Genomic DNA, 18,247 nt, shown 5'->3' on the forward strand with positions numbered 1-18,247 from the left:
AACAATACTGTAATATTTCTTTTTTTTTCTTCTGTCGACGATATATAATTTGACAAATTATATTTGCGTGACAGTAAGTAAAATCTCTTCTAAACCAATTCCGGTATAGCTTTGATTGAACCGGGTTTAATCCTTTGTCAACAGATCGTGCGCATTGTCTGTTTGTAGGGTTAGCAAATTACACACAGTGAAAAAGGAACGATTCAGCTTTGGATGATGAAGTTGATGATGATACAGAGATGGAGCTCTACAAAAGCTTCGAAATTTGTTCAGCCTCGCTTCCTGGAGACAGGTACGCTGAGAAATGCTTCACTCCTCCATTGCTCCGAACGAGACTATTCTGGTTTCAGCGATAGGAATCTGTCTTACAGAGAGAGATTGAGAAGTGGGCTTTTAGATATTAAGGAAGAGGATGCTGTTGATCTCTTCCAATCCATGATTAGGTCTCGTCCTCTTCCCACTGTCATTGATTTCAATAGATTGTTTAGTGCCGTTGCCAGAACAAAGCAGTATGATCTCGTTCTAGCTCTCTCCAAGCAGATGGAGCTGATTGGGATTGCGTATGACTTGTACTCTCTCAATATTCTCATCAATTGTTTCTGTCGGCTTGGTAGAGTTTGTTTCGCTTATTCTGTTTTGGGGAAGATCCTGAAACTTGGGTATGAGCCTAGCACTATCACGTTTAACACTCTACTTAATGGGTTATGTCTCGAGGGCCGAGTCTCCCAAGCCGTGGGATTAGTTGATCGAATGGTAGAAATGAGACATACACCCGATCTCATTACCATTAACACTCTGGTTAATGGACTTTGTCTCAATGGTAAAGTGTCTGAAGCTGTGGTTTTGATAGATCGAATGATTGAAAATGGCTGTCAACCCAATGAAGTTACCTTTGGACCGGTTTTAAATGTAATGTGCAAGTCCGGCAAAACTGCCTTGGCCATGGAGTTGCTCAGAAAGATGGAAGAAAGAAAGATCAAGCTCGATGTAGTCCATTACAGTATCATCATCGATGGTCTTTGCAAAGACGAAAACCTCGACGATGCACTCAACCTTTTCAACGAAATGGAAGTGAAAGGTTTTAAAGCAGATGTTATTACCTACACCACTCTCATTAGAGGCTTTTGTAATGATGGTAGATGGGATGATGGTGCGCAGTTGCTCAGGGATATGATCACAAGGAGAATCACCCCCAACGTTGTCACATTCAACTCTTTGATTGATAGTTTTGTGAAAGAGGGAAAACTTCTAGAGGCCGAAGAACTGTACAAGGAGATGATTCGACGAGGTATATCTCCTACTACTATTACATATACTTCTTTGATAGATGGGTTTTGCAAGGAGAACCGCCTAGACGAGGCAAACCAGATGCTGGATCTGATGGTTAGCAAAGAGTGTGATCCTGATATTGTGACTTATAGTAGTCTCATAAATGGATATTGTAAGGCTGAGCGGGTCGATGATGGTTTTGAATTGTTCCGCAAAATGTCCCTGAGAGGAGTGGTTGCAGATACAATTACTTATAGCACTCTAATCCAAGGGTTTTGTCAATCGGGAAAACTTGAGGTTGCTAAAGAACTCTTCCAAACGATGGTTTCTCGTCGTGTTCCTCCTGATATCGTGACTTATTCTATTTTGCTGGATGGGTTGTGTGACAATGGGGAACTAGAAAAAGCAATGGAAATTTTTGAAAAAATGCAGAAAAGTGAGATGAAGCTTGATATTAGTACGTATAGTATCATTATTCACGGGATGTGCAATGCTAGTAAAGTGGATGATGCTTGGGATTTATTCTGTAGACTCCCTCTCAAAGGAATGCAGCTTGATAATAGGGCATACACCATAATGATTTCAGGATTATGTAAGAAAGGGTCACTCTCTGAAGCAAATAAATTGTTTAGAAAAATGGTAGAGGATGGGCATGCGCCAGACGGTTGTACATACAACACTCTAATCCGAGCACATCTCCTAGTTAGTGATGTAATCAAATCAGCTCAACTAATCGAAGAAATGAAGAGGTGCGGGTTCGCTGCTGATGCTTCGACTATAAAGATGGTTATCGATATGTTATCGGATGGTAGATTGGACAAAAAGTTTTTGGATATGCTTTCTTAGAATTTTAGGTGTTCACATCATATAACTGTCTTGGAGCATTGAAAGATTAAGTTGAGGTAGTCTTTTCTAACAATCCAAGAGTTACATATGACAACATTTGATCAGGTTTGTTTGTTTAGGTTATTTGTGAATGATACTTTTGTTTGTTTTGGAAATTCACAAAGGTGCATTCCGGTGTGTGCTTTCAGGTTTTCCCCTATTATTGAACACATTAAATCCAATGATCGGAAATTGGTTTTGAGAAAAATTGAAAATTCATTAGAATCAACTAATGAACCATTTATATCAACTAATGATACATGTGGAAAATAAAGCACAAGTATATCATATGCATGGTAACTTAAAACAAAGAACGAAGTAACCCCATGGATTGTTGTTTGCCAATTCCACTGATCTCTGCACATCTCATCCACTACATACATCCCCCTTTAAAACCAAATTAAATTGTTTACTAACAATCTAACCCCTAAACCAATCATGTTAACGGTGAAAGCGTTGAACTTACTTCCATCCAAGTTCTTTCTCAGCCTTCTCTGTTGAAGCATAAACTGCTGTTGCATCTCCTGACCTTGTCGGACACAGCTTGATCGGAATTTTCTGCAAACGTTTTGGTTTTACCATTTTATTAAAACAAACCATTACAAAAAAAAAAAAAGTTTACCCTTCTGATTTCCATTTAGCTGTTCTTTTTACCTTGCCCGAAGCTTTTTCAAAAGCTGATACCATTTCTAAACGTTCCTTGTCCAGTCCCTAGATTGTAAGCGGTACAGCCTGATATTACAATAACACATCTCTGAGAAGAATTTATCATACCAAACTAAACTCTATTAACAGTTAACTGTGTGAGAGACTTACCAATCTTTGGATCAGCAAATAGCTTCCTGAGTGCAGCGATATGGCCATCTGCCAAATCCATCACATGGATGTAGTCTCTTACCTGTTTCAACTTTCTAAAATGATAATCCATATCTCATCTTGTTTTTAAAGGCATCCAAAACTTCCTTTTCAATATATCATAAGAAAACTGAACAAGAGATTTGGGGTCTGATTTGTAATTACCGCACTACCATCCTTGGTGGGATAGTCATGTCCGTAGACATTGAGTTCAGGTAGACGTCCAACAGCCACTTGTTGAATGTAAGGCATGAGGTTATTGGGGATGCCCTTTGGATCCTCACCAATTCTGCCACTCTCATGTGCTCCCACAGGATTGAAGTACCTCAGCAGAACAATTCTCCATTCTGGTTCCGCCATGTGAATATCTCTAGCTATTTCTTCAAGAAAGAGCTGCACAAAAGAAAGGTTGAACGTTTAACAATTGAGCACTGTTATCTTTGAAAGGCTTAAGAAAGGATACTTGGCTCAGACAAGTTTTGGAAACATTTCAAGGTATCAATCACAATTGAGCCAACTTTTATAAAGAGTTTCCAAAGGTAGTTTGAGGTTAAAAGCTCGATATACCTTAGTACGACCATAAGGATTCATAGCCTTTAATTCAAAGTCTTCCATGCAAGGAATCTTTTCAGGTTGTCCATAAACAGTGGCAGATGAAGAAAACACCATCTGTATATTCCAACGACACATCAATTTGCATCCCCACCAATTTAAAATCCAACAAGAAAGAACTTGAAAACATTTCTGAAGTTTAAGAATCCTGTCTAACCATTTTGCAGTTGTACTTAGCCATGGTCTCATATAGATTGATTGTTCCGAGCAAGTTATTGTCAAAGTAGCGGCGAGGGTTTCCAACACTCTCACCCACAGCTTTAAGACCCGCAAAATGAATCACAGCATCGAATCTGTTACCTCACAAGAAAACGAAATCAAGCCAAGGGTCAGAGATCCAGAGAAGCTATGAACTCTACTATGCACTTGATATTACTTGTAAACTTTGAAGGTAAGAATCAAACATACCTCTGCTTGGAGAAGAGTTTCTCAATGTCCCCTTTGTTTCTTAGATCACCCTGCAACCAACCAACACCAAAATGTTCAGGCTATAGAGATAAGTTAAAGTTCTTCAAGTTTTATTGTGAACCAAACAGAGATGAAAACACGAGAAACTCAGATTCTTTCTTGTTTACGAATTTGGAAAAGAGAAACGAATCCTCTGTTTCAAAACAGAGAAGACAATCTTATAAAGAAACCAATTTCCATATCCAGAGAGCCGAAAAAAACTGGAAGAACAGACCAAGTTATAAACAAAAACAATCACAGAGCAACAATTTCACTTCACGAAACAAACACCTTCATAGCAAACAGAGTAGACGAAGAAACAGTACATACCAGATTGAACTCGAGCTTCTTGGAGAGATCAGGACCAACAAGCTCCCTAACCCTATCGACAGCTTCGATAACAGAATTATCAAGATTATCGATGATAGAAACCTTAAACCCGTCTTTCAAAAGCTGAACAACGGTATGTGTTCCGATGAATCCAGCACCACCGGTAACAAGAATGTTCTGCTCCACAGAAGAACCCATTTCAAAGACTTCCAAAGATTATCAAAGAAACCCACTTGGCAAAATCGATAAAGGACGAAGCGAAAAGAGTTGGGTAAACCCTTTTGGATAAAGGAAGAAAAGAAAAGAGAAGAGAACACCGAACAGAGCAGAGCAAATGAAGATGAAAAGAGAGAGAGAGAGTTGGGTCCTTATTTAATGATATTTTTGTAGCTTTCTTTACAAGTTGATAAGAACGCACGCAAAGCTAAAAAATAGGAAAAGAAAGATGTTTTTGTTGGTTTTCTATAAAAAGGGCAGTGATGATGATGACAACGATGATGATCCTTCTAAGTTTGTGTGTGTAGACGAGAGATATGATAGCTTTTGTATTCCTCGATTTTCAGTTACGCATTGATCGTGAACCTTTTTTTTTGTTTTTGTCTCTTTTCACAGCGGATTTTTTTAATTATTTAAAAAGGAAATAGTAATAAAGATAAGTCCTTTTTTGTTGTAAAATGAATTAACTACCAAATCTACCTATAGGATTATGGCAAAACAGGGAGTAAATTAGTAATTTAGGATAATTTTCTACTGTTTAAGATAAGATAATCTAATTATTCTGTCCTTCTTCGTTAACAATTGTCTAACTAATTACTGATCGATAATGATATAACACGCTAAAAATTGGATAGTAACGTTGTCCAATCAACATTTTTGGTTATTTTTCCTTTGTTAAAGTTGTCCACAACATTTATCTTTAACCATAAATAAGAATGTGACAGAGACAGCAGAGATCTACAGGTAACTTTACGATCAAATTGATGACAGGGATATCTACAACTTAATTATTTTAGGTAACCAATTGGCAATATGGCCATTTGGGTACAGTTGAAGTGTTTCGGTGTTAAGAGTTACCAAATCTACATTTTTTTTAACAAAATATATCTTAATATAGATACTTTTTAGAAAGAAATTCGTAACACGTTAATGCATCAATTTGCAAGTAGGAATGGTAAATTCCTCAAAATTCAAAACACACCATGTAATTTATTTTACAATGATTGACACAAATTGCGGGAAAAATCTCTCTTACGTGAGAAAACATGTGTTGTGTAGATGAGATTTTCGATCCGGATAACATAAGTGAGAACACAAAAACCCCACCTAAGATATGCAAAGCTATTCCACATGGGTTTTGTTAGCATGTCGTTTTTGCTTAAGATCAACGAAACCCGGAACCCATAAGCCTAAACATCAACATAAAGTATACAAGTGTGGTCATTTATTGTGTGCTTAACTGTCAAATTTATCAATCAATCTACCAAACGTTTTCATAATTGAATTTGGTGTGTTACTTCGAGTAATTACTGCAAACATCAAAATTCAAAAGTATTGGTGCCCATCTTTACTGATTAAGTTCAGATACTAAACATCATCTAAACACTTTAACCGGAACAAATGTAAGTAAAGTACTGTTATTCAGATACAGCTAGCAAAAGTAAACAAGTGAGTCGTTATACTTACCTGGTACTGACTCCTATAGCTGTGTTTATTATATAGCCATAGCAAAGGACTACGAAGAGAGTCTTTGAGTGGTACCTTTCGAAACTGTTACAGCCAAGAATAAGATGGATAAGTCTTGAGACGTTATGAAGTTTATATGCAGCCAAGAGTTGTAATCTTACAACTGTTTCTGCAGTCATCATCAGTTGAATTTGGGGGTGAGATAGAACTGGGGATCTTGGAAAAACCTGGTGAGTGTCTCGGCCTTTTCAGAGGAGAGATCTTTGTTTGCTAAAATGTCTTCTTTGGATGCTTTAGCGATTGCTTCGATTGAACCTATAGCTTGGTATAGCTGTAACCAATGGGAACATATGTAAGCACGCAGAATTCATAGTGAAGCGACATGAATCACAAACAAGTTTTAAGTTTGAAATGTATTAATAGTATCAAAACTGCAAGTTTATCACTTGAGCAGCTCATAAGTAAAGACATTACCGTGTTTGCATCATGTTTGTTAATGTTGGGTATTGATGTTACAACTCTGATGAAAATGTCTGTATCCTGCACTGTTCGCTTTCTCTTCACATGAAAGACAAAAGAAAGAAGGAACCTTTTGAGAAGGCCAAACGAAACATTGAAACCGATCTTTAGAGGGAATGATCTTTGACAACCTACCTCAACCTTGAGTTTAGACGCCACCTTCTGCTGCTTACACACTGCAGCTCAAATTTCAATATAATCAAAAAAAAAAACATAGGAGGTTATCCTAACTAACAGTAAACGAAATGAGTCTTACCCCCACGAGAGTGAGCAATCTTAACAATCTTCTCGAATCCCATCTCAGCATCAGTGACTTGTATAAATGCAGGTTTCCCAAACTCCATCTCATATCTATGAAAAGATTTATCGAGCTAAGCAAAATGGAGCGAAGTGAATTAGATGGGTAGAGACCACTCACTCGAAGTAAGATCGCATGAAAGAATCACTCTGCTCTGTAGTTGAAAGTGTGGCAACAACATAAAGTTGCGAAAACTGTCCTTTCAGCCTCTTTACTCTACAAACGGTTTAAGCCAAAGAAATCAGAAGAAAACAAACAGAGAGACATATAGGAGGCAGTAACAGAGAGAGAGCTCATGGACCTGCCGAAGATGGTGGCAACATTGGAACAATCCCACTTTGTCACAAAAACAAAAGCAACAGAAACACCCCCACAGTTGAAGATCAGATCCTATCAATCACAGCAAACAAGAGAATTCTTTAAGCTAATTTTTAGATCCAACACTCCAAAAAAAAAAAATCTAAGCAGAGCGGGGGAGGCACATTACAGGGGAAATGGAGACAAAGTTAAGACGGAAAGAGTTAGAGCGAAGAAACGAAGATACGAAACTGATGAGTGAAGGTTCTTGTTCATCTTTCCACGCCTTGCTCATCATACAAACACCAGCACCATTCCCTGTCATTTTTATAAATCAGAACACCAGAATTGGCAGATATCGTGAATCAAAAATCACGGTAGTAACATGAATTTACGAAACATTAAGACTCATCTATCACCCAAACATGAGGGGATACCTCGCAGTAATCAAAACACACATCACCTACACTAGCGCACTTATCGTATATTAGAAATTCAAGCAGATACAGAGTCTAATCAAAGTTTGATTAAAGTTGATCTGATCCGAATTCGCAAATATTGAAGGAGGCGAGGAGTACTCGTGTTTCTTCTCTCACAAATCAGAACACCATCCATATATTCTATTATACACCAGAATTGGCAGATCTCGTGAATCAATCCAAAAAAATCAAAAATCATAGTAGTAGTAACATGAATTTACGAAACATTAAGACTCATCATCTATCACCCAAACATCAGGGGAAACTGAGCAGATAAAGAGACGAATCAAAGTTTGATTCAAGTTGGATCTGAGCCGAATCGCAAATTTAGAAGGCGATGAGTACTCGTGTCTCCTCTGACACAAATTGACACCTAACAAACCCTAGACTTGGAGAGTCCGGCTCAGGGGAAAGAGTGTACCTAGATTCGCGAGAGATGAAGGAACTTGATGATCTGTTGAGACACTGTAGCTTGATGATCCCGCCGTCGCCATTGACGAAGAACAACCTCAGAGTCAGTCAGAGAGAGAGAGAGAGAGTTTTTGAAAGACGAAAATATTTTTGGCGGACGACCCAAAAAACAAATCGAAAATTTTGAATGTAATTAGAAAAGGGGAAACAATGTAATACCGGGTTTTGTTTTTGTGTCCCACATCGCTCTGACTTTGGTTTATCCTAAACCGGTTCTGAGTTTATATCTAAATTGATGGTTCACAAGTGTGGTATCTGACTTGAGGTTGAAGAAGAGAAAGAGGAAGAAGACACATAGAGGAGAGGTGATTCTAGCTTTTGTGGGGGTAATTGAGTGTTCACGTCATAAAGCTAAGGAATTGTATTACATTAGATAATCAAATAGTATATTGTTGTACACTTAGCAGCAGTAAGCATTTGAGACAAAAAAAAAAAACAAAAAAAAATGGTGGAATCGTTCATTCCATCCTTAATATTTTCTCATTCTACTCTGTTGGTGCAAGACATGATTGTAGATTTCATCTCTTCTTTGCTCAACGATGCTTCAACAATAATCTGCAATTAAACAAAACAGTCCAAAAAAAAAGACTTTTTAATCATCCAACATTCATAAACAACAAACCATTATTGATTATAATCTTTCTTTGTTTGTTTTTACCTCTTGTACTCTATTTCCAGCTCGAGCAAGCAATTTGTATTGGTTCTCAAACATTGGAGCCATGTACACCTACAAAGAGACACAAACGAAAACATAACCATCAGAGATCTTTGATTCCGGACCAAAACATAGAAACTTTACATTTTTACGCTAAGGAAGTCACAACAGTGCTAAAATCTTGTTTTCGTGTTTAGTATATGCATTTAGGCGATTAAACTGTGTACCTGAAACGTTGGAGCAAGACCTGGGCTCAAAAAGAAACGGCTTTTTGAAACTGATTGGATTCCTTCAACCGCTTCCAGCTCTTTGATCAGAGATTCCACATCAGGCCACTGTAGAAGAAAGTTTTCAAAAACCTCATAATAATGGTTTGATCACAAAAGTCACAAAATTTCTTTAATACCTCAGCGTCGAGCTCAGCTGCTTGTAATCTCCCCCCCAACTGATCATTATCACCAACAACTACAGATTCTAAGGCTTCAGTTAGAGGATCAGGCTGCATAAAGATACATCAAACGGGTTTAGATTATATCAAATGAGTTACCAATTGCTACAAGATCAATTTTTGAGAGTCTCACCGTGATTTCTTTTAACGACAAGAAGATACGTTCAAGAGCAAAATCTAGCTGGTGCACTTTCGCTTCCACAATCTGATAACACCAAAAAGGAAACGTTTTGTCAAACAGTTTTATTACCTTAGCAGTATTTATGATAGTTAGCGATATTACCTGACCAATCTTGAAATACGAAGCAGGGTCTAAAGTTGCATCCCACGAAACTTCGGATTGGTGAACCAATGCAGGTACACCTTCTAGCTGTTTCAACCAGACTTTTTAGTTTTACACAACAAACTGTTTTCTGTTCTTGCAGTTCAATTAGCAAGAAGCTACTACAAAGATTTAATAAACTCTGATATATAGTACCTCACAGAAAATACCAAAATAGGTAATTTTCTTGATGCAGCATTTCACAACATCCCCAACACCAAGCTTAGCCATAAGATTTCGTTTTTTCTCAACTTCCTCTTCATTTTCTCTCGGCCTCATCGAAAATATAAGCTTCCTTGTGTTTCGATTAGCCATAACAACATTCACTTTGATTTTCTGCATTGAGTTAAAAATGTTTAGGGAGGAATAACAAGCATTCCCATGTATGATAATAAAAGTTACAAGACTTTTTTTGTCAAACCTGGCCAACAAAAGATGACAGGAACTTCTGCTTTTCTCTGTCGTATACCATAAGAAGATCCTCCAGCTTCATATCAGGAGAAACTTCTCCATTGATCGTTGTAGCGACTTCAGAATCTAAGCTTGAATTAGGAGATGGAGCTTTACTCGTGACATCTTGACCTCCAATTACTCCAAGGTTTTGTCGATACAATGATGGATCTACACCTTTTCTTCTTAACCATGATTCAAATGCGAGAAATTTCCATTTTGCTGCTAGGTTCCGGTAGGGTAAAAATCCGATCAACGATCCATATGAAACCTGTAAAAAGGGTTTGAAGAGAAAAGAATACAAATTAACAAACAAACAAACAAAAAGGAAATGAAACCAGAAATGAGTACAGATCTTACTTACAGCAAAGCCTCTTGTGCTCGAGCTTATTAGCTCAACATCCGCGCGTAATTCTGTCTTAACTAGAGACTCTGCCTTATTCCAATCATTTTCCTATTAAAATCACACAAAACGAGTTGATGATAGGCCTCTTATCTTATGAACGAATAAATAGTAAAAAAGTGTTAGTTCTGAACCTCCAAGGAAGATCTGGTAGGAGGGCCCTTGAGCTCAACAGAAACTTGACGACCTTCATGGTTCACAATTAACGGTTGTCCACTGTTTGAAACTGATGGCTCCGCAGAAGACGGATCTAATCTATAACAAAAGTAACCAGTCAGTCAAAACTGAAAGAAAGGATAATAAAAGCACGATTCCTCAAAAATCAAGATACAAAACCAAAATTAACCTTTGTGGTTTCCCTTGTAAAGAAGCTTCTACGATGGTTTGAGACATTGGTTTCGAAGGAATTCTCACGAGTAGATCACTGTTAATGGTTTTCTCCTCAGAGGATTCCGAGGACATCTCGCTGTTAAGCTGCATTTCTTGATAAAACAACAAACATATGAATCAGCTCCATGTTAGCCTATTTGTAAAAGGTCTTAGTTGATCTATGTACCAGTTGGAATTAAGTTTTTTTCTGTCTCTGATGATTCCAGAGCTCCGCCTCCACTATCTCCAACTTCCTCTTCTACGTTCTCAGGTGCTTCTGGCTCCTGAATTGAGTTGTTTTCAATCTCTGATGATTCAGCAGCTCCGCTACCTCCAACTTCCTCTTCTAAGTTCACAGGCACGGGCCTCGCTTCAGGCTTCTCCAAAAGAGTATAATCTGAATATGTTCCAGCTTCTTGGTCTCCTTCCTTCATAGTTAACCCATCAGAGAGAAGCTTATCTTCAGCATTTTCGTCTCCCATATCCACGCTCACTGGTTCAGGTTTTCTCAACAGAGTCATGTCACTAAACCTCTCATTCTCCCTCTCATTCCTCATTTTGAGAGTCAGATTCGGTTTCAACCGCAACTTAGACTCCTCATCATCATCATCATTATTAACATAAAAGGAACTCGGTTTTCTCAATATAACATTAGGCAACCTCTGCACCTTAGGAGCAGCAACAGCCTGCAGTGGCTTCTTCAGAACAGGGTTTGGCTTCTTCACCAAAGGCTTTTCGAACTTGACTCCGTCTTTAAGAACAGGCTTTACCAATTTCAATCCATCCAGGGAACTAGATTTCTTCTTCTTCTTATCTTTTGACCAATCCAATGGAATCTCTTCAACTTCAGCAATTTTACCCTTGTTCTTGTAGAAAGACTTCTCAACTTCATTGAAAGTAGCCTCTGGATTCACTTTTCTAGCCACTATCTGTATTAAAATTTCACAATTAACACCAAAATAGAAATCCAAAGCCATAAAAATTTTGAATTTCTCATTTCAAATATACTCAAAGAACCGGTTTTTTTTTTTTTTTAATAAAGAATCTCACCTTAGCCAAAGTCAATTTGGGGTCTTCTCCGAGTAAACGTCCGAATTTGAGCTCCATTTGATCCCATTCGTTGAGCTTAGGCTCTTCCCTTTTCGAAGCCGAAACTAAAAACCTCTTCTGTTCAGCTAATAGAGTATCCCGGTCTCTTCTCACTCTAACCCTAGAAGGAAACAAAGGGAAGTTTCCGGCGAAAGAAGAAACAGTTGCGGCGGAAGCGGAAGCGGAAGAGGATAAGGCGAGAACGTCCATTTCCCGATTAAGCCGAAAGATAATAACTTATCTGAGTGAGAATCATGGGTTCGAACAAAAAATCTCGAATTTTCTCGAGTGAGACAGTGGCTCAAGACTCTGGCTTCTCCACTAACGCTCTGTGTGGAGTAATTAATGGTTACAGACAGAGGAGAAGAAATGGCTATGGCGGATGACGAAGATGGAGCTTCGTTTATCAGTTTAGCTTTGCAATTATATTTCGCTTCCTCGTTAAACCAGTGAGGTTATGACACGTGGTTGATGATGGAGCAACTAGAGAAAAATAGCGATTGCGTTTTTACGTTTTCCCGTTCTTTTGTTTTAAAGACGAACTTCACGTCGTTTTTACTCTCCTTGAACGTCAAACCATTTTCTCACACAGAAGGCGTAAATTCCTTTGAAAACTTAGGGCAAAAGCGTTATTTAACTGACACGTGAAAAAATGAAGAAGGACAAGAAAGAAGTAAAAGAGAGGCGTTACGTTCGGCTCGAACAGCGGTTTTACACTATACACTTGTCGCTCTCTATATGATCATCTTGTGGGTGGGTGTGGCATCTATGGACCATGGTTTTTAAGGCTCGTCGGACAGGTTTTGGATTTTTGACGAATATAAAATTCTGATAACGTTTCTAGTTTCACATGTTTTAGTAAGATTCTCAAGAATCCCAATCACATGTAATATCAAAACGGTGTAATTTTTTTTTTTTTGTATTTTGTTTGAAGAGAAACGTCATTTTATCGCTTCGCTTTAGCCGTTTTCTTATAATGGGACCTATTGTGATATACTATATGGATTTCTCTTGCTATCAATTATATAGTTTCGTTATTTGTATATATATTTATATTTTATTCGACTCAATATAAGTAGATCATGCGTACACGTGATGTAGTAAAATTTGATTAGTGTATGTATTGAGCCGAAAAAAGATCATCGAAGAATTGGTTTTATCATGTCACACCTTTGAAAAAGGAATCCATGGAATCCATAAAAACTAGGTTCTACTAATTAGTTATCTATTTATATTATTTCACAAAAAGAAAAAAAAAAGAAAAAAAGAAAAAAAAAACAAAATTAACCAACATTCAACACGAGTACACATCTAGAAAATATCTTTTACGGAAAACATTTAAAATAAATCTGTCTAAAGTTAGTTAATAATATATGTGCCAAAACATGTAACGTAAACGCCCACAGTTTTACCCCCATTTATAAATGTTATAATTTCAACCTCTTCTTCACTTCAACTTACACCTCAACAAACTCCGGATCAAAACACTTGTTTCATAATCATTATAATTAATCCCCTAAAAAACACCCCGCAAAGGTTTTCTTCTACTTCTTCTTGGATCCTTTTATACAAACCAATGGATGTCTTTATATCGGAAGAGTATGTCAACCGCCGGAGAATGGAGAAAAAAGCTGCCTCCGCTTCCGGCAAAAACATGATGTTAGGCTCTGGTTCAAGCAAGAGACCGGATAAGAGAAATAGTAGTAATCCTCGGATGTCGACATCTCGGCCGGATAATGAGTTTCTCGTCACCGGTGGTGCAGGTGTTTATGAGAGTTTTGTGTTCCACTGCTTCTCGCCGTGAAAACCACCAAAGCGTTCGAGATTAAGTGTTCAAAAGCGCATATGCATGGTCAGTTATTAGTTGTAGCTCTTGTATGTCTGGCTTCGGTTTAACAATCTACTTAAATTTAGTATGTTGTTAATTTATAAATTCACAAATCACAACTCTTCGGTAAACATGAAATCTGAATGATGGTGTGATTCACAACTATAGAATAGACAAATTAAAAAAAGGTCAAAGAAAAATTCAAATATTTTTTTATCGACATGATTACTTAAATCATCGTATAAAATAGCAGTATGATAATAATAATAATATAAATTGGTACAAACAAACGTTTAGAACTACAAAATTGTACAATTGCTTGCGCAATGAAAAAAAGTTCAAACCAATAAATAGTAATTATGGAATTAAGGAAAAAGGTTAAAAGGAAAAAACTCTGACCCAGTCGAACAAGCTAATGATGACTGTGGCTATTTCGAATAGAACACTCGGTTGTGTTTGGTCTTACTGGTTTGCATTTATTAAACTGATAAGAACAGATACTACACTTGATCTTAGCCAAAAGGCCGAGAAAGGTATGATTAGAACGATCCCTCGTGAGCTGCTTCTATATCCCTCGTGTGAGAGCGAGCGAATCCAGAACTATCGATGTGGGACTTTGGAAAACAACTCAAATTAAGTGTAATCGAGTATTTAAATTTCCGGCCCAAATTTAATTATTGAGAATTAGCCCAGTTACTGAAGCTAAATATAATCAATCACTCAATACTTGAATACGATATAACTAGGTAACAATTCGCACTATGTGCAGGATAAATCAATTTAAAGAAAATTATTATAAGTAAATTTATCATTCGAAAACTAATATTTGTTTGTGTCAAATGTAACTAAAGTTTTTCATTTATTTATTTAAATCTGCGTTTTTGTGTGTAAAAAATACGTTTCACCCGTGAAATATTTAAATGTGAAAAAAAAATATTGATAAAATGTTACTATTTATTGCAACATGTCTTTTGTGTGGTTTAAAAATCAAATTCATATCTCTTATATTTTATTTTGTAATCATAACAATTTTGCATGTTTCTTATGTAACCATAACAACATATACTAAATTACTCGGTAGTTTAATTAATTAATTCTATTATATGTTAGTAACAATCGGATTCTAAACTAATTTTTTTTGAAGATAATCTAATTTATTGATTACATATTTGTGATTAGACTATTTAAATATTTTGAGTTAGTTGGTTTGTTAATATTTTCTATAAATAACGGATTATTACCAAAAAATCATTATGAAAAAATTAATGAAATTTCAAAATCAATGTATTCGTGTAAGAATACATTTCACCCGTGAATTATGTGAACGTGTTAAAGAAAATATTTATAAAATGTTACAATTTATGGAAATATATATTTTTTGTGTGCATTAAAAATCAAATTTTTATATTTTTGGTTAATCGAATAACTATAACAATTTTTCATAATTTAATAATCACTCATTTTAAATATATTATGATTTTTTCGGTACTAAGTTTATTTATAATGATAAGGTTATTGTCACATTCTTTTTTTATAACACATAGATTAATGTACAATTAAAAAGTATATTCCTATTCTGTTATCAATATTTCTATTTTTTAATGAATAATCACACTAAATGTTGAGATTAATTAGTTTACATACTTAGATATATATATAAATAATTACACATCATGATATCCCCTAATTTATTGTCATTTTTAGATTTATTTATGAATATCTATAAATCTATATTTATTGGGAATTAAGTTTCCTTTAATAAGTTGGAGATAATTCAGGAGTAATATATTTCTTTTTATAATCAATTATAATAACTATTGAAAGCTTGTTATTTAAATTATTATGGTAATAATACTAACATAAAAATAAAAAAATTTATATGATTTTGTTAATAATTTATATGCTTAATAAGTTATATGTTCTTTATTTTTATTAACTTTATATATTTTTATAGCCTTTTTAGAATATTTTACTTATATTGATTTTAAGAAATCAATATTTTATAAAAATATTGATTTTTTAAAAATAATATAACTTTGACTTGTATATTTGTAAGTAAATTTTAGTGAAATTCTGACTTAAAATAGTATGTAATTATTTAATTAGTTTTAATATGTGATATTTAAAATTGTGTGAGAATTGATGACATATCTAATTATTATTCAGTTAATTGTTTTTTTAAATATAATGGTATGTTAATGTAATTAAGTAGAAAATTTAAGGGTTTTTTGTTAAATGTGTCTCGAGCTTTCTGGCGGCGACACATCAGCTTTTTCAAGAGAATACTTCTCTTTTAATATATAAGAGATTGTATAGTTAGATATTCATAACAAAATACAGTACGTGTTAGCTATTGATCTCTATAGAGAAGGGAAGTGTAACAGAGGTTAAATATGTAATAAGGAATGTATAAAACCCTTATGTACATCACTATATATATTGTAATATCTCCTATCAATAGAATCATCCATTTCCTTACATGGTAGCAGAGCAGTAAAATCCTAGACCTAAATTTTTTTTTTTCTCTCTACTCTCTTCCTCTCGCCGCTTTTCTCCTTCTTAGTGTTCTTCTTTGTTTCTCCTTCTCACCATGGCTGAAACTACCTCTGCTACTATCACCACTGCTTCTGCGGATCAACTTCACCATGTTAACATGGCGAACGTTACCAAACTCACTGCATCAAACTTCTTGATGTGGAGTCGCCAGATCCGTGCCTTGCTCGCCGGATACGGTCTTGCCGGTTACCTTGATGGAACGACAGTGGCTCCTGCTCCCACTGTTCTTCGTGAAGGTCACACCATTCCTAATCCTGCGTATGTTCTTTGGCAACGACAGGATCAACTCATTGTTGCGAGTCTCCTTGGTACAATCTTGGTTGAGATTCAGCCCATCCTCTCTAAGGCGTCAACCACCACACAGATCTGGATTCTTCTTACCTCTACCTATGCGAAACCTACATGGGGACACATCAAACAACTCTAGGAACAGATCAAGCAATGGCGTAAAGGTACTCGATCTGTTGATGAGTATGTTCAAGGTCTTGTCTCTCGTTTTGATCAGCTCGCTACGTTGGGAAAACCGTACGAGCATGAGGAACAAATTGAATACTTACTTGCTGGTCTCCCAGAGGACTATAAGCCCATCGTTGATCAAATAGAGGGACGTGACTCCACCCACAATGCCGGCGCCCCATGAGAAGCTCATTAATTTTGAACTGAAGCTTCAGTCACAAGCATCTAATATATCCGTTGCTCCTGTTACTGCTAATGTTGCTTTCAACAAGTCGTATGGCCACTCCAACAATAACAACAACTACCAGTCCCGCAATCCTCGTAACTCCTCTCGTGGCTCTTCATCCTCTTCGTCCCGTGGTGGTCACGGCAAAGGATATCAGGGGCGGTGTCAGTTGTGTGGCGTTTTTGGTCATAGCGCTCGCCGGTGTTCTCAGCTGTCCACGCCTGCTCGTGGTTTTCAGCCTTCGGGTGGTAACTACTCTTCCTTTCCTGGTTCTTACGGTCAGCCTCAAGCCAATGCTGCTAGCATTCCGTCCTACAACCCGGCTAACTGGGTGATGGATAGTGGGGCTACTCATCACCTCACGTCTGACCTCTCTAATCTATCACTCCATCAGCCATACTCCGGTGGGGAAGAGGTCCAAATTGCGGATGGCTCCGGTTTAAAGATCACTCACACGGGTTCAGCTTTACTCCCTACACCATCTCGTTCTCTTGCTTTAAAAGATGTTCTATATGTTCCTGATCTTTGCAAGAATCTAATTTCGGTGTATCGTTTATGTAATGCTCATAAGGTTTTTGTGGAATTCTATCCTGCATATTTTCAGGTGAGGGATCTAAACACGGGGGTCCGATTACTCCAAGGCCGAACTAGGAACAGATTGTATGAGTGGTCGGTTCATCAAGATACCATCAATATCTTCTCCGCCACTATCTCTCCGAAAACTGATCTCTCTTCATGGCATCTTCGACTTGGGCATCCCTCTTTACAAGTTCTCAAAAATCTTGTTTCTAAGTTTTCATTACCTCTTTCTTCTTCCACTCAAAAACAATTATCTTGTTCAGATTGTCTTCTTAATAAGAGTCACAAGCTCCCTTTCTCAATAAACACAATCGTTTCTACACAACCTCTTGAATATGTTTACACCGACGTTTGGTCCTCACCCATTACTTCTACAGAAAATTTCAAATATTACCTTGTCTTAGTCGATCACTTTACAAGATACACATGGCTATACCCTTTAAAACTCAAATCCCAAGTCAAAGATGTCTTCATTGCCTTTAAGGCTTTGGTCGAGAATCGTTTTCAAACGCGGATACGCACCTTATATTCTGATAATGGTGGAGAATTCATTGCATGCGGTCGTTCCTGGCCTTACATGGTATCTCTCATTTCACAACGCCACCTCATACCCCTGAGCTCAATGGTCTCTCGGAGAAGAAACATAGACATATTGTCGAAACCGGCTTATCCATGCTCAGTCATGCCTCTGTTCCTCCAAGTTATTGGCCTTATGCGTTTG

General features: G+C 36.8%; 4 protein-coding genes and 2 pseudogenes across 10 annotated transcripts; 2 read left to right on the plus strand and 4 right to left on the minus strand.

Moving 5' to 3' along the window:
- The first annotated feature begins 142 nt into the window (after window positions 1–142).
- On the plus strand, window positions 143–2,270 carry LOC104739930 (uncharacterized). The gene has a single exon (XM_010460410.3). It carries the CDS (start codon window positions 214–216, stop codon window positions 2,113–2,115), a length of 1,902 nt encoding a protein of 633 aa, XP_010458712.2. The 5' UTR covers window positions 143–213; the 3' UTR covers window positions 2,116–2,270.
- Window positions 2,271–2,350: 80 nt separating this feature from the next.
- On the minus strand, window positions 2,351–4,916 carry LOC104739931 (bifunctional UDP-glucose 4-epimerase and UDP-xylose 4-epimerase 1-like; annotated as a pseudogene). The gene is made up of 9 exons (XR_015580028.1): window positions 4,399–4,916; window positions 4,030–4,079; window positions 3,779–3,914; window positions 3,577–3,678; window positions 3,175–3,402; window positions 2,971–3,052; window positions 2,809–2,886; window positions 2,621–2,712; window positions 2,351–2,541 (listed from the first exon to the last, which is right to left on the minus strand). The product of XR_015580028.1 is annotated as a bifunctional UDP-glucose 4-epimerase and UDP-xylose 4-epimerase 1-like (transcript).
- Window positions 4,917–5,516: 600 nt separating this feature from the next.
- LOC104739932 (protein PARTING DANCERS-like) lies at window positions 5,517–8,287 on the minus strand. Of its 4 annotated transcripts, none has more exons than XR_015580029.1 (10): window positions 8,096–8,280; window positions 7,386–7,513; window positions 7,200–7,288; window positions 7,019–7,114; window positions 6,857–6,951; window positions 6,736–6,776; window positions 6,556–6,639; window positions 6,243–6,412; window positions 6,082–6,165; window positions 5,517–5,804 (listed from the first exon to the last, which is right to left on the minus strand). XR_015580029.1 is itself a non-coding variant. In XM_010460411.3 (10 exons), exons 1-10 carry the CDS (start codon window positions 8,166–8,168, stop codon window positions 5,780–5,782), a joined length of 819 nt encoding a protein of 272 aa, XP_010458713.1. In that variant the 5' UTR covers window positions 8,169–8,265; the 3' UTR covers window positions 5,517–5,779. The 4 variants fall into 4 exon arrangements, 3 of the variants coding, with proteins under 3 accessions (XP_010458713.1, XP_010458714.1, XP_087340587.1); XM_010460411.3 differs by having other exon boundaries at window positions 6,309–6,412; window positions 8,096–8,265; XM_010460412.3 differs by lacking the exon at window positions 5,517–5,804 and having other exon boundaries at window positions 5,940–6,165; window positions 8,096–8,287.
- Window positions 8,288–8,493: 206 nt separating this feature from the next.
- LOC104739933 (uncharacterized) lies at window positions 8,494–12,876 on the minus strand. Of its 3 annotated transcripts, none has more exons than XR_015580025.1 (13): window positions 11,843–12,338; window positions 10,980–11,721; window positions 10,770–10,905; window positions 10,558–10,673; window positions 10,385–10,474; window positions 9,992–10,291; window positions 9,727–9,906; window positions 9,532–9,618; window positions 9,382–9,453; window positions 9,207–9,299; window positions 9,028–9,135; window positions 8,804–8,872; window positions 8,494–8,700 (listed from the first exon to the last, which is right to left on the minus strand). XR_015580025.1 is itself a non-coding variant. In XM_010460413.3 (13 exons), exons 1-13 carry the CDS (start codon window positions 12,089–12,091, stop codon window positions 8,626–8,628), a joined length of 2,322 nt encoding a protein of 773 aa, XP_010458715.1. In that variant the 5' UTR covers window positions 12,092–12,876; the 3' UTR covers window positions 8,494–8,625. The 3 variants fall into 3 exon arrangements, 2 of the variants coding, with proteins under 2 accessions (XP_010458715.1, XP_087340585.1); XM_010460413.3 differs by having other exon boundaries at window positions 10,558–10,678; window positions 11,843–12,876; XM_087484459.1 differs by lacking the exons at window positions 8,494–8,700; window positions 8,804–8,872; window positions 9,028–9,135; ... (4 more) ...; window positions 9,992–10,291; window positions 10,385–10,474 and having other exon boundaries at window positions 10,557–10,673.
- A 443-nt stretch (window positions 12,877–13,319) lies between these two features.
- LOC104739934 (uncharacterized) lies at window positions 13,320–13,840 on the plus strand. Its single transcript, XM_010460414.3, has one exon. The coding sequence runs from the start codon at window positions 13,458–13,460 to the stop codon at window positions 13,683–13,685; it is 228 nt and encodes a 75-aa protein (XP_010458716.1). The 5' UTR covers window positions 13,320–13,457; the 3' UTR covers window positions 13,686–13,840.
- Window positions 13,841–14,068: 228 nt separating this feature from the next.
- LOC147927863 (U2 spliceosomal RNA) lies at window positions 14,069–14,246 on the minus strand (annotated as a pseudogene).
- Between the last annotated feature and the right edge of the window lie 4,001 nt (window positions 14,247–18,247).

This window comes from Camelina sativa, chromosome 14, assembly GCF_030686135.1.
Source record: "Camelina sativa cultivar CO46 ecotype springtype chromosome 14, ASM3068613v1".
NCBI lineage: Eukaryota > Viridiplantae > Streptophyta > Magnoliopsida > Brassicales > Brassicaceae > Camelina > Camelina sativa.

Coding starts and splice junctions, on each gene's coding strand:
- LOC104739930 (XM_010460410.3), top strand. CDS start 214: ATGATGAAGTTGATGATGATACAGAGATGGAGCTCTACAAAAGCTTCG.
- LOC104739932 (XM_010460411.3), bottom strand. CDS start 8,168: ATGGCGACGGCGGGATCATCAAGCTACAGTGTCTCAACAGATCATCAA. Junction 7,289..7,385: donor ACTTTGTCTCCATTTCCCCT/GTAATGTGCCTC, acceptor TGTGATTGATAG/GATCTGATCTTCAACTGTGG. Junction 7,115..7,199: donor GTTGCCACCATCTTCGGCAG/GTCCATGAGCTC, acceptor AACCGTTTGTAG/AGTAAAGAGGCTGAAAGGAC.
- LOC104739933 (XM_010460413.3), bottom strand. CDS start 12,091: ATGGACGTTCTCGCCTTATCCTCTTCCGCTTCCGCTTCCGCCGCAACT. Junction 11,722..11,842: donor CCAAATTGACTTTGGCTAAG/GTGAGATTCTTT, acceptor ATTTTAATACAG/ATAGTGGCTAGAAAAGTGAA. Junction 9,454..9,531: donor CGTATTTCAAGATTGGTCAG/GTAATATCGCTA, acceptor TGGTGTTATCAG/ATTGTGGAAGCGAAAGTGCA.
- LOC104739934 (XM_010460414.3), top strand. CDS start 13,458: ATGGATGTCTTTATATCGGAAGAGTATGTCAACCGCCGGAGAATGGAG.